General features: G+C 32.4%; 1 protein-coding gene across 2 annotated transcripts in view; it reads right to left on the minus strand.

Annotated features, from left to right (window-relative positions):
- Positions 1–1,582: 1,582 nt before the first annotated feature.
- The window catches only part of LOC131052748 (uncharacterized), a 239,833-nt gene continuing 226,314 nt past the window's right edge, over positions 1,583–15,101 (minus strand). For both annotated transcript variants that reach the window (XM_059209505.1, XM_059209504.1), the window contains exon 15: positions 1,583–1,664. In XM_059209505.1, coding sequence (XP_059065488.1) covers positions 1,660–1,664 — 5 coding nt within the window. In that variant the 3' untranslated portion in view covers positions 1,583–1,659. The remainder of the gene's footprint in view (positions 1,665–15,101) is intronic.

The following is a 15,101-nucleotide window of genomic DNA, read 5'->3' on the forward strand; positions in this document are numbered from 1 at the left end:
TTTACTAAATGTTTGACTTCAGAACATGAATGCAAGTAGCAAGTTGCAATACATGAAAACTCAAGCTCTAGCACAACACCAAGTACTTTTAATTTAAGGAGATTCCGATATTAATTTTACATGCATTTGAAATATATTTCTCATGCTAATTCTTATATAGGCTAATTAGTACCCTAATATAAGCTCTAATTATAAATAATGAAAATATACTTTTTTTTGGTTTGAATGGAGACTTTTAACAATCACACTTTTGAATTGTATTATTTGTGATTTCTCACCAAAATCTATAAACATTCTAAAATAACGAGTTGATTAATGAGAACTTAAGCCTTGAAATCTAATATCCTCCCTTAGTAGTCTTGCATTCTTGGTTTTGTTTCCATACCAATTGATCAAATAAAGAGTGGTAAGAAGTCAAATAGGTGCACAATATACCAAATTAATTTCCTAGGGTTTGAGGCAATTTTACAAATGATAATTTTTTTAAAGAGCTTGAGGTTGATCTCATGGAGCTCAAATTTGACTTGCACAAGATTAACTATTACAACTTCTATACAATGAACATGTCCAGAATATCTTTTTTTGCATATTAGCTAATTGATTATGCAACCATCAATAATCTTTTAATTGTTAATCCAAGGGTTAAATACACTCATTTGTCATTTAATTTCAAAAAAATGAGTACACATTCACCTACTCATTTTTCATATTCAAATGATGTGTGTTCATTGATAACAATTAATTCATTAACCTTAATAATTCATATGAGTGCATATTATATATTAAACAATTAAAAAGATATATTGTTGCATAATTATTTTTATACGATTATATGAAAAATAACATATTTTTGTGTGAATGATTCTTACTATCACAAGTGCAATCTAACAAGAAAATATAATTTGTTAAATTTTGATAATATATTTACCCACTTTAGAAAGAAATTTAATGTCAAATGTAAAGTTATATTTATTTTATTTTTTAAATAAATAATGACATTATTATCTTTATATACTAAAAAAAAAATACCCTATTTAAAAAAGGTGTGATTCATACAATGCACATTTTCTAAGTCTGAACAAAATCAAGCACAAATAATAAGACGAATTATTAATATAAAATTGAATGAAATCAAGTTCAAATAACAAGAAATTGTTAAATCAACAAGCTATACTATTAGAGGGGTATCCCTATAATCTCATTTATTCTATACATTAATGGGGATGAAACCATAAAAAATTGTTGCCCAAGCAATGAGAGTACCCTTCTCTTTTTAATCTTTATTTTACAAGATGATTATAATTTTAAAAATGTGTTTACCCAACTCATTTTTTCATATAAAACTTTTGAAATTGGTATTAATTTTTTTAATAGAAATAGAACCATCAATTTATTCCTCACCAATAACAGTACCATCTCTTCTTCATTTTCTTAATGCAGTCTGATTGAAAGTCATATTTATTTATTTTTAAATCAAAATTAAAATTTTTAAAATATTTTTACCCTACTCATTTTCTACAGGAAGCACTTGAAGTTATTAAATACTTACCTGGTTTAGCGTACTCGTCTTTATTAGTCATTTGAGCAAACTCCTTCATGAGCTCGTGTATGCGAATTTCAGGTTCCATTTCTTCGATAAAAGCGCTCTTAAATAGATCCTTAACCTGAGGCCACAATCAAATTAAGCGTTGAAAGTTCTATCAATTTTCACGGAAAAAAACACAATTAAAAAACCAGATCTCATTGTTGCAAGTTTTTGCTAGCCAATTAAAAACTTTGGGTGGTTTATGTCTAGCGAGATGGATGAATATGGTGCGGTGTTTGTCCTCAGTTACAGCGAAAGCTTTGTCCAGCACATCGAACACGTCATTTGAAACATCGCCACCTCTATCTAATGAATGAGATGAAGCAGCCCTATTTGAAAAGTCCTTAGACTGTTTAAGGAACAATTGTCGGCTAAAAATTTTCACAGCTAACGGATCAAATGCAGCAAAACCTGTGTCCTCTTTAAATGAACATTTCCTTGCACAATTCAAAACAAACTGTCTCTTCACCGAAGGTTTCCTTTCCCACAAGATGGCTATGGCCTCTTCCTCTTCAAGCGATCAAAAGTAATGGGGAGCTATGGGACAAGGTGATTAACGGGAACCTGGATAATTATGTTGTCTGGATGCTAGGCCATGACCCTAACCTCTCTACTGATTTTGATAATGCTTCAGACAATGCGAATGTGAAGATTGGCAATGTTACTTTTATGATTTCAGCGGAGACTATTGTGAAGGTGATAGGGCTAGCCCTTGATAATGTGTCCTTTCCCAAAACAACCCAAAGGGAATTACAATGATGTCTTTGATCGATTTTTTCAACGAGAACAATATTTTTCTAAGCTTCAAAGTGGCTACAACAAGGAGGATCTCCACGAAATTTGGAAGGATGCAACTCTTCTTATAATAAGTACTTCACCTTGGACAATAGAAAAGGAAGGTTCCATATATAGAGTTTTCCCACACTAAATCTCTCCAATATGGGGTTAGAATGAATTTCCTTTTCTATATTATGTCTTCTTTATCTGAGTTTGTGTGAAAATGTATTGAGAAGGCTAAGCCCCAACTCCACCAAGGCCTCATTTAGAGACTATATAACTTCCACCTTGGATTATCCCCCTTTGGTGGGGTCCCTACTATTGTGGCTAGGCCTACCTATGATCCCAATATAATTGTACAGCTTAATGTTACCTCCTCTAATTCTAGAGAACGGGTTATGCCTCACTCTGGTTCTAAAATGCCCACTAGAAAATACCTTACTAGAATTGCCAAATTTAGGGCCATTGCTAACACCAAAAAGGATTAGGATGTGGGTGCCCCATTTGAGATGCAAAAAGATGTGGTTAACGAGATTGTTGATGATTCTACCTCTGAGTCTCAATCCTCAAAGGATTCAGACTCCTCAGATACTTCAAGGTCAAATTGGTGCCATGCTAAATCTGGAGGAAACCCTACCCCTCCCCACTAAATCCTTCCTTTCCTCATAATTCCAACCCTCAGAGTACCACTTCACTTCTAGCAAAAATTGTGAAGGACCTGCATGAAGATGAACAAAGACAGGATGAGTTGATAAAATGGCTCCTTGCACAAATGAATGTGTCCATCAAGAATATCAATAGGCTAGAGGCAACAACTGAGGCTGAGGCCAGGGCCAACACTTGGGTTGATGGGTTGGATGAGGAAAGAGTTTTGAAAACTGCCAATGATCTTGTGGGCATTACGTGGTAATGCAAAATGGTGGGCGGAAAGATTGTTGACATGGACTCTAGGATTAAGAATCTAGGTAGCAAGTATGAGCTAGAAGAGATCAAGAAAACCCAGGAGGCCCTTGAAAAGAAAATTGAGGAGGTTATTTGTACTTGCAGGGATGTGGCTAGCAAGCATAATGCCTTCCTACAAGCTATCCACAACGAGATGGAAAGGAGAAGGGAAAAAAAAAGTAGACGTATGGATTCCCCATCCACCGATGGTTAAGGCAACCCCTGACTTTGCACTGGTATCCTCTAGTTTTGGAATTGGATCAAGCAAAAAAGTCTCTTTTTCTGATGAAGTGCTTAGTTTGTGCCATGGTAAGAAAAAGGTACCCCACACAGTAGATGATTAATTTATGTGTGTGGTGGATGATTGTTTTGTGATTTGGAGGTCCCATTTTTTTTCTATCTGGTAGCTTTTTAGTTTAATTTTTGGTTCTTCATTCTCCCTATTGGGGCTTTGTGTTTTGGTGCGGGATTTTTTTCTAGTTGTGCATCCGTCATGCACTCTTGGTGTCACTTTACGGTTATGTAATGGTACGGGCCTATCCCGCTTTTACTAATCAAAACTATAACAATAGTATTATTTTAAGATCTTTCATTTATCGATTAGTTAAAAATGTACAACCCTAGGATTGGTTGCAAGTAAGAAAAATTCTAACAAGAATACTCAGTAGCAGATAGCTTCGCTTCAAGGTGCTAGTCCAAGTCTTCAGAATGTGTGGAACTTTTCGAATTTGAACAAGCTTTGTTTGCCAGCCACTCATGAAATTGTTGTAAATTCAAATCCTTGGATGATTAATTCCCTAGAGAAAACTGATCAAAGAGTCTTCACCATATGAAAACTTCAAAAAAATCATGATTTTCTCACCAAAATTCTCATAATTAAAGAATGCACATTATAAAGGACAACAAATTGGCACCTAAGTTCGATCTGTTTTTATGAAGACATGACCAAAAGCTAGCATTAATAGTTAATGTCCTTAACCAAAGAATGTGTTTCTATTTTAATGTCCCTAACATCTATTATAAATATATGTCCGTTTAAGGTTTCCTACCTATGATTTGCCTCAATAATTTGATGAAATTGGTGAATCTTTGATGGTGAACCGCATCTCAACAACTACCACTTAAATCTGTACTAAAAAGTAAAAAATCAACCAAAAAAATGATTAAATAACAATATCACACAATTAGGATTTTGTGACATTTGGGTGGACAATAAATGAAATTTTCAAGCATGTATTTTAACAATTTTTAAGTGATTCGAATAGTTAAAAATAATTGAACATCATATAAAATCACAGAAAATTATTTCGGTAACCAATTTTTGGGAATTTTTTAGGATTTCGGCTGCTATGATTTCTACAATTAAAAGTTGATTTTCAATTTATTGAATAAATTATGCAATGTATTGAAATAAGAAATACAATGACTTACCAACCTGTATTAAAAAATGTTTATCTAATACAAACAGGTTTTCTGGCAATTAACCTTATCTAAAAATAAACCCACTATCAAATCATTCAATAATGTGTTTGGTTCCTAGTTGGTTTGCATATTTATGACAATATCTTTAAAAATATGGCCTAAATCAGTCTATGACATTACATAAATTTGTATATAAAACACTAAAATCATTTTTATTGTATATTCTTTCACATCTTTTCAAAATTCCAAATCTAAAGTTTGTATTTAAAACACATCCTCATTTTTACTTCAAATTCTTCATGTCTCTTCAGAAACTAAAATCATTTTTATTGTATATTCTCTTCAAAAATCCAAATCTAAAGTTTGTATTTAAAACACATCCTCATTTTTACTTCAAATTCTTCAGATCTCTTCAAAAATTATAATTTAAAGATGTGTTTAAAAGGCTTTATTTTTACGTTAAAACTCTTTACATGTATGAAAGCATATGAGTGTCTAACCACCACTACTAAATGAATCCTTCACAAAATAATAAAATTATAAACCTATAGCATACTAGAAGGCTCTCGGATACAACCAGTTCATCTACATTCTTTTCGCTCTTTAGGTAATCAGAATCGACGGTATACATTACAACAAAATATGGATATCACTTGATTCCTAGTCTCGGAATTAACAATGCACATAAACTATAGATAGCCACATTGCACAGTTTCTACTACACCCCCTTAGCCAACAATGGTGCTTAATAAATTTAAAACATTATAAAACTAATTTTTGAATACCAAGTTTTGCAACATTACAGAGGTTATTAATTGCAGTATTGATATTCACACGTTCTCTCACATGGAGAGACTACAAGGCTCTATCGCATCCTCTCGAGGAAAATAATATTCTACCAATTTTTTGTGTTGTTAACTTCTGAGCACCTTTGTATATTTAATCTTTAAAGTTCATATTAACAAAAATAAAAGCTAGTTTGTGATTAGTTAACTAAAAATAATTTAATCACCTATTAAAGACTGCCCCTCTGCTATAGTTCCCTAGCAGGAACTAATAAAAAAACTTCTTTTATTTTTTTATGTATATTTATATTAAAAAAATAAAAAATAAATAAATAAACATACTTATCATTTGCAAAATCATTTTTATTTATAATACTATAACAAACTGTTATTAAATAGTTTAAATGTACAAATATTTATACTATATTTTTTTATTTTGTTTTATCAAGGATAAATACAAAATAAATTTTAAATATTAAAAAGAATTATTAATTTTTTCTTTATAATATGTATCTTCTTAATAATATTATAATTATTTGAAAAGATTAGTTTCATATTGTAATGAGGTGAGAATCGGGGATTCCAACATTAAGTATGACAAAAGTCATAAAACCACTAATTTTTCTTGTAAAATACATCATTACATTAGGGAGGAGATGAATTTAATAGATCTAGCCTCTCTAGGATCAAGATTATGATAAAATTCTAGGCCTCTTGTTTGAGATTGAATTGATTTGAATTTGTTGAAAATACTGAAATTAGCATAAATGTGTGGATATTGAAGAGATCGGGCATGAATAGTGAGTAGAAATTGTCACACGGAATATTATTCGAATCAACTCCCTAAATTCAACCTAAATTGTCAAGATCATAGTGGTGGTCGCCATGGTCATCCTAACATTCTGTTGTCCAAAATGGAACATGTTCATCTCTATGAACCTTGTCATTCCTCCGAAAGACAACTATGTACCTATTCCTAAACATAGTGAAAAGGGGAAATTTATTGGGAATAGGGGTTTACCCAACTCAAACCCCGATTTAGGAATTAACCTTGAATGAATAAATGTAGATACTAAAATAAATACTAGAAAGATATACCTTACGTATGTAATTGTTGATAATAATTCTTTTCTTCTTGGATTTAATCACATATGTTGTATGAAATGGCATCGACATGACAAAAACGTAATCACACACACATGTTTGGATATAAATGATATAGTTTTTCTCCACAATGGTTGAATGAAGCATACGCAGCCTTGAAGATTTTTGAAAATACTTGATGATGAATGCTTAATGGATGTAATAAATTGATTAGGCTGAGCTCTAATGTTCACGTGGAACCACGGAGAGATAGGACCTCTGCACCAATTTAAAATGGGGCCCCACTGAGAGCGCAACATGGTCCTTCTCAGAAAGGGACCAAAATGAAGCCCTAGGGAGAAGGGTACCCCACTAGGGAATCCATAAATGAGTGTTCATGGCATCTGAACTAGAGATTGAACACAAAACGGATGTATATAGCTGATACACTAATGTAGGGGCACAAACATGAGGTGTAAATTGTCTTGGTGACAATTAATAATGTTACATTTAGCCCCCCTTTTAATGGGAGTATGAACCTATACAAATACTCACGATAGAGTAGATGAAAGGATGAAAGAGAAGCAATTAGGAGTACAATCACAAGGAGTATAAGACATCACTAATTTTGAGGAACGAAGTTCCTCAATTTTAAGATCTTAACTCAGCAGCACACAAGGGCACATAAAACAAGACAAAAAAAAAGAAAGATAAACAAAGACAAACAAAGTCAAAAGGTAGAAGACACACAACACAAAAGCTAAAAAGAAAAAGAAAAACTTCAAGTCAACTAGTCAAAGAGATCTCGATATCAAAATGTCACAACCATTAATATCATTCTTGAAAATTCCATTTCAAGAGCACAAGTGATCATCGAAAAAGAGCAAGAGCACACATAATCCATGAACTAAAAATACTAAATCTATGAGCTCATGAAAAGAAAGGGGAGAGAGAGTATACACATTCTAAATGTGTTTTCCTAGGTGATCTGTGAGAAGCAGGATGACAGTGGACATGGATACACATTCTAGATGTGTTTTTCTAGGTGATCCATGCTGGGGAGGAGAATATGAATAGTCTAGTTGTATTTTTCTAGTTACACTCATCCTTGTTCATCTGTGGAAGTGATCTAGGGTTTTAAGTAATCCTTTTTATGTATCATATTGATCCATGCTAAGTAAATTTATTTGAAAGTTATATTTTTGGGCTGATTGGTTAAGTGCTACACGTTACCTTCTTGCTAATCTTAGATGATCTATCCTAGCATGGTTGATTTTTTGGGTCACTTAAAAAGTTGTAATAAGTTATTTTAGGTCCACTCTATCTCTTGGATTGGACTGCTTTCACCACAATTAATTTTTTCAGACAACTTGTTAGGGTCATTCCTTCACTTTCATTTTGACCGACCTAATCGGAGTTTTTGAGATGTTGCATATGGTATATATATAATATCAAATCAATTACAAGTAGTATGGATGTATGCATTGTGAAAGATAAACAATTATATTAGAAGATGTGTGTGGTAAAATGTTTTGAGGTGAATTTCTAAATGGTTGCTTGAAGCATTGTGTTAAGGAAACTGCATTCTATCGATATTGTTGCATGCAATAATGTTGAAGGCCTATTCGTTATAACTTAAATATTCATGTATCCTACTCTGAGATAGTGAATCTCTTTTACAATTCCTTATATCTTGTATCTTTCCCTAAGGTAGTGAATCTCAATAGTAGTTCCATTTAGGGAGAAGTGTGCTTTCTTAGGTAGTAAGCTTGAAAACAAATTTTTAATATTATTCATATATTGTGAGATAGCTTTCATTGTGGTTTTTCCCTTGTTGGGTTTTCCATGTAAATTTGGTTTTCTCTTGTTCACTGGTGTTTATTGGTTTATCTTTCTTTGCTACTAATCACATTATGGTTGTGGAATTTTAATTTTGCTATAGAGCTCAAATTTTGTTGAAGACTAATTCACCCTCCCTCTTAGTCTTGGGATGTGTTCAACAATTGGTATTACAACAAAGTTCCTCTAAAAGAAACTTAACCTCTTGAGGAAAGATTTGGAATGGAACAAGATGGATCTTACAAAGTTCCTAAGTTTGATGGTACAAACTACACCTTTTGGAAAGTGATAATGGAAGCTTATTTGTCCTCTTTAGGACTTGGAGTTTGGAAGTCAATTATAGATGGTTATACTCCTCCCATGACTCGAACAAATCTGGAAGCAATTACATTGTATGAAAACAATATCAAATAAAGACATGCAATCTTAAATGGATTTGCAAATTCAGGAACTTTTGAATGTAATGCACTGTAGTACCTAAGGCGGTTTGGGAAAATATCAACATCTATAAGGGAGATGATAAAGTAAAGAAGATGAATATGTAAAACTTAAAGTGCAAATTTGATAATTTGAGGATGACAAAGGATGCAGACATTGCTATCTATATGAGGTATTGGTGGAGAATTGAAATAACATGAAGTTGTGAAAAAGGTACTCTAATCTCTTCCTAAATATTAGTCATGAGGTATTTACTATTTAGGAAAGTAAGGACTTGTATAATATTCAATGTACCACCTATAGTGCTCTCACTATATTTCATATAAGAGAATTGGACAAAGATGCTCCTAAAAGAGCAACTACATTCAAAGTTAGTAAGAAGGTAGAAGATAAAGTTGTTGATCAGCTTGATGAGTTTGATGAAGTTGAATCAAATATCACGAGAAGATTGAAGAAGGGAACTACTTAAAGAAAAGGTAAGTTACCTTTCAAATGTTTTAATTTTGGAGAAATTGGTCCTTTTGCATCTTAAGTTTACCTTTAGAGAAATAATAAATATTAAAAAAAAGGGAAAACTTCAAGAGAATTTTTAGGAAGAAGGTTTCCTCCTTGTCAGATGTGCTTTTCTGTATTGAGAAATCCATTTCAGAATCTACTTTAGCTTTTATTTATAAGGGTTTGGGTTCTTGATGTTCTTTTTCCTCTTGGGATAGTTGGATTATGAGGCATTGGTCGGCCTTGCATTTACTCCTTTTTCAAGGTACTATTTCTAGGGATATGGCTTCTAAAATCAACAGAAAGGAGGTGACTTGGTTGCCACCTCCTAGGTCCAAGTATAAGCTAAATTTTGATGGTGCTTCTCATGGCAACCCAGGTAAGTTTGCCAATGGGGTGGTGATTACTGATGATGGTTCCAAAATTATTAAAGCAAGGTGTCAATGTATCCTAGATGGGACTAATAATGTTGTAGGTTTTCAAGCACTCTTTGTTGGTCAAGATGTGTTAATTTCATTCAATTTTAAAGATATTGTCATTGAAGGAGATTCTATGGTGGTCTTTTATCCTGTATCTAATCGAGTTTGTAATTCCTGGCATTTACAATATTGGTTGGATAAAATTTTGTTACAACTTAAGTTCTTTAATTCATATTCTATTTCTCATTATTATAGGGAAGCAAATTTCATTGTAGATTTTTTGGCTAATAAGGCTTTCGATGAGAATATTTAAATATTGGAGGATATAGATGTGTGTTGTCTACCTCCTTTGCCTGTGAGATCTTAGCACTTTCGTGGGGATTTTATTTGAATATTTTTGGGTCATCCTATTTAGCTCTGCCTTGACCTCGCACTTTGTTTGGAATTATTAATATGTATGCATTTTTGGTGGGATGGAGTACAGGGCCTATTTTTTTTGGCTCTCTAATTTATGGCATTAGATTGCATCCTTGTTCATAATTGCAAGGAATGTGTTGGCCGGTTCTTAGCTTCTAAGTTGATGTGTTGATTGGTGATAGCTTGGGTGAGGTGGTATTCTCTTGTTGTTTTATGATATCCCCCATACTTCTTTTCTTTCCACGAGTTTTCTATTTTAAGGCATTGTTACTAATTTCTTCTTTGAGGTGTGGCGGCCTATGTGCATTTGTTGGTATGGGGATTATATTACAGCTTTTGGTATGGGGATTATATTACAGCTTTTGTGGCTTTATGATTTCACACCAGTATCTGTCAGACTTGTGTAATGAGATTATCGATTAATGATGCTTCTTTTTTCTTTATATATGCTCGTCGGCTCTATGCATTTTTTATTGTTTGTCCTTTATTGGTTTTTCTGGGTTTTCTTGATGGATGTTTATGTTGCTAGTTATAGAATTTTGTTGCCTATTAAGAATTGTGACTTTCAGGATATGCATGCCTTCGATGATGAGAATCTTGGTAGATTGTTTAAATTACATTCTTCAAAGTTTTTTTTTGCTATTCGTAAGGTGGTGGGCAGGAGGTGGCTGGTGGAAAATGCTAATGTTTTCCTTGCTTAAGTGGCTTCTCGTTTTGTTACTGTCTGTATGGATATTCTCATGGATGCTTCTTTGGTTTGGGCATTATTGGATGCATACTTACATCCCTCTTTTTATTCTTCTTTTGATTTGGATAATGCTCTGTCTTCTTATCGTTTTGATTTTGGTCATTTTTCTTATGGTGGCTTTTTATCTCAGCATCTACTATTATCTAATGGTTGGCATTATGAATTACTTTCACTTTTGAGAGATGGTTTGGTTTCTGATATGTATGATGACACAATGTTTTCTCTTTGTAGCCTTCTTGGATCATGTTTCACTGATTACCTTGGCTGCGACTGTAAATGTTTTTTTAGGTTTACACTTTCTTCTTGACTCTATGAATGCAGTTATGTCTCTTCCGAGTATGGTGGAGCCTCTGCAAGTGGTTTCTCTGGATGATCAGGTTTTGATTGGTTCTCAGTTTCTGGTCATTTTACCTCCTCCAGATGAGGGTCCAAGAAACTGGTTTTTTCATTCTTGATGCTTTCTTGCTTTGCCTTCTCTTGAGCTCTTTGACATGTGATTTTGTAATTGACACATAAGTTTTGTATGGGTTGGGTTATCATTTTGTTATCGGTGTTGGCTTATGATCTTTTTTGGGATGGGTTGGACTGGTTTGGAGGTCTCATGTCTCACTTTTTATGTAATTGTACATGCTATCTTCCCAATGCGGTTTTTTTATGAGCAAGATTGGAGGTTTTCTTTGCCTGGTTCTTTCCTACCAGTGCTCTTTGAAGCAGGTTTTTAAAAATTTTAATTAATAAAATTAGTGGTTCTCCACTTTTGTTAAAAAAAAAAAAAACAGTCCTACTCTTATAAATAATTTTCTTTTTAAATGTAAAAAAACCATTTGTAAATTTTCAAAAACATATATCTTTAATATTTTAATTATTTTTTATATTGTATATTTAATTTTCATTGAAAGTTGGTCATCAGCACTTAAATAGAAGGTTGAATATATTGTAAAGAAAAATATGAAAATTTACTTTAAATTTTTTTTAAAAAATAAATGTACTTGAGAAAAGAGTCTATTTTGAGATGATGTATATATTGTCTAATTTGGATAAATAATTAACAAAAACAGTGACACCAAATGGAAAGAGTTATATGTCACTACACACAACTCTTCAAATTTATTGAAAAATATATATACATAAAAAATAGTTAAAAATATATTTTTTAACTAAATTTTCAAGTTATCAATATACACAAACAAATTAAAGAAAAAAAGGTAAATTTTACTATATAAAGTGTGATGCCTCATCCAACTTCAATTTTAGTATCAACAACTAAATTATAGTACTCACTTTATAAGAAAGTATTCAAATATTTTTTTAAAAATTATTAACATAAAATACACATTTTATTTGTTTACATCATTTCAAAATTCAAAACACATATTTCACTTTCTATATTGATTCAATTTTAAAAGTTGAATCAGCATTGGCCATTTCCATTATAAAAGTGTGACACAATTCTTATTTAAAAGTGTGACACAACTTTGTGTTTTTACCAAGATTGTGTTATGATGTATGTTGATGATATTGAGTAAGCATGTGGTGTTTCCAAACGGTGACATTATTGGGACTTGAAATATATAGGGTAGAGTATTTAAAGTCCTTATAGGAGAATTCTCTATATTCATCCACTTTTGAAGATGATAGCTCTTAGTTTTGGATTTAATGTCTATGTTATGTGGATGTTGTAATACTATGTTTTTAGGTCCTCAACAATTCGAGTATTTAATTTGACTGTTACAGTTTGCTGACAATTAGGCTATCTATAAGGACTATTCTGAAGAAAGCTCCATATTGCTCTGCACTATTACTGCAAGTGTTGTGGCTTGGAGGACATGTTTGTATTGCTTGCGCAGTGTTTTAGTTTAATATTCAAGTGTTATTTTGCTTCATACTTGAAGTTATATTGTTTTATTGTCTGGTGCTAACTGTTCTGTTGGTCTCAGGCTGACTTGGTTAATCTTATTTGGATAATATTCTTTTGGTCTAGATATGCATTGGAGGTCGAGTTAAGGTTTTTTTATGGGTCTTACCGTAATATGAGAAAATCCGCATTAAGTTTTTTGAATTGGGTAATGCTTTTATGCTGATTGGTTAACATGCTTTACTATTTTTTGCATGTTACATTTGATGGTGCCCTTGGAGGATGTGTTGGTGTGTCGAGTTTGTTGGAATCAACTTTGGAAGACATGTTATGTTGTATTTTGGTTCCCTTTATCTCCCAAGGTGGACCGTATTTAGAATAGTTACTCTTCATGGCCAAATTTGTGTAATGCATGAATATTTTGTCTCTGGCTGACCTAGTTGAACATTTCAATGAATAAATTGATATAAATCGATGTATGGATGTATGAGTTGATGTGTGGGTTGATTGATGATGATGTAGAAGTATATGTGTGGAAGTAGAAGTGCAACTATCACTTTATGATGTGTTTATGATAAGGAATCCTACTCCATTCAATTAATCTTTTCTCTATGCCTATCAAAAGATAGTGAGTCCTTTTAGCAATCTATGTAGATCTGTATCTTTCCCTAGGATTTTGCATATTATTACTAAAAGTATATTGTATATTTCTCCAAGGTTGTGTACCTTAGCCCGCAAATCCAAATCAAGAGTAATGAGATTCATCAACCTTGTGCCTAAAACATTATATTTAGTTATTCTTATTATCAGTGTGATTCTCACCATGTTTTTTCCCATATTGGGTTTTCTATATAAAAATATGGTGTTCATGTGTTTGGTGTTTATTTTTTCATCTTTCATTGATTTTTGGTTGATTAAAGACAATTATTTAGTCTTTTTGATTGAATAAGATTTAAATATTTTCTCAAGGTTGATTCATCCTCTCCACTAAGTCTTTTGTTGTACTCAATAATTGGCATCAGAGCAACATTCCTCTAATAAAATCTTGACTGCTTGAGGAAGGTCTAAGATGGTGCAAGACAATAGTTACCAAGTACCAAAGTTTGAAAACATATTTTTTTCCTATTGGAAAGCACAGATGGAATATTAAATTATCTACCGCTTGCAATATGGGACATTGTTAATACTAGCTATACTTCTTTGACCTGTGGTCCTACACTGGATGATATCAAGGATCATAAGAATAATGCCAAGGAAAGAAATGTACTTGTCAATAGTTTGAGTGACTTGGAGTTCCTAAAGGTTGTGAGCTACAATTATGTAAACACAATATGGGATAAGTTGAACAACATTTATGAAGGAGATCAAAAGATCAAGAAAGTCAAGATATAGAAACTAAAGTATAAATTTGAGATTTTGAAGATGTCTAAAGATGAGAAAATTGAATGATATCTATACTGAGTGAATGAGGTAGCAAGTGAAATCAAAGGTATTGATGGAAAATTGGAAGAAAATTAAGTTGTGAGAAAATTAATGAGGACATACCCTAGATGTTATAAACCTAAGCTATATGCTATTGAAAAAAGCCAAAGCATGGATACATATACCTTCGATCAACTCTATGGATCGCTCTCTTTCTTTGAGATATTAGAATTTGAGGAGAAACACAATGTTAAGAAGGACTTTGTATTCAAATTTACCAAGAAGATTGAAGATGTACCTAAAACAAAAAAAATATCTAAATGATGTGGAAGCAAACTTTGTGAGAAGACTAGAGAAAGCATCCAAAATATACAAGGTTGTTGAATATTTTGGATAATTGAGAGGGGGGGCGGGTTGAATCAATTGTATAATATTTTTTTTATTTCCAAATTAGATCTGGTTAATACAAATTTAAATAACCTATCTGCAAATAAAAATGAGAAAGAAATAACACACACAAGAAACACCACATATAATGTGGAAAACCAAAGAAGGGAAAAACCACAAAGAATGTGATATCTTAATATGAAAACTCCTATTAGGATGACATCGGTTAAGGTTATTTTTATAAAGATGGATCACTACTAGAATTATCACTACAAGTGGGCCCACTACCCGGCTAAAACCGACAAAAATAGAAGGAGAGATCACATCCCAGAGGAAGAAGGAATCCATCACAAAGGGTGCAAATGGCACTAATCAACCACTTTCACATCAAGATAGATCTTCCTTTTACCATCAACTTCCTTCTACATATCCTTCTTTGTCTTATATATTTTCATTACAATCAAACGTTATATATACAGATCTCAAA

Source organism: Cryptomeria japonica, chromosome 8, assembly GCF_030272615.1.
Source record: "Cryptomeria japonica chromosome 8, Sugi_1.0, whole genome shotgun sequence".
Lineage (NCBI taxonomy): Eukaryota > Viridiplantae > Streptophyta > Pinopsida > Cupressales > Cupressaceae > Cryptomeria > Cryptomeria japonica.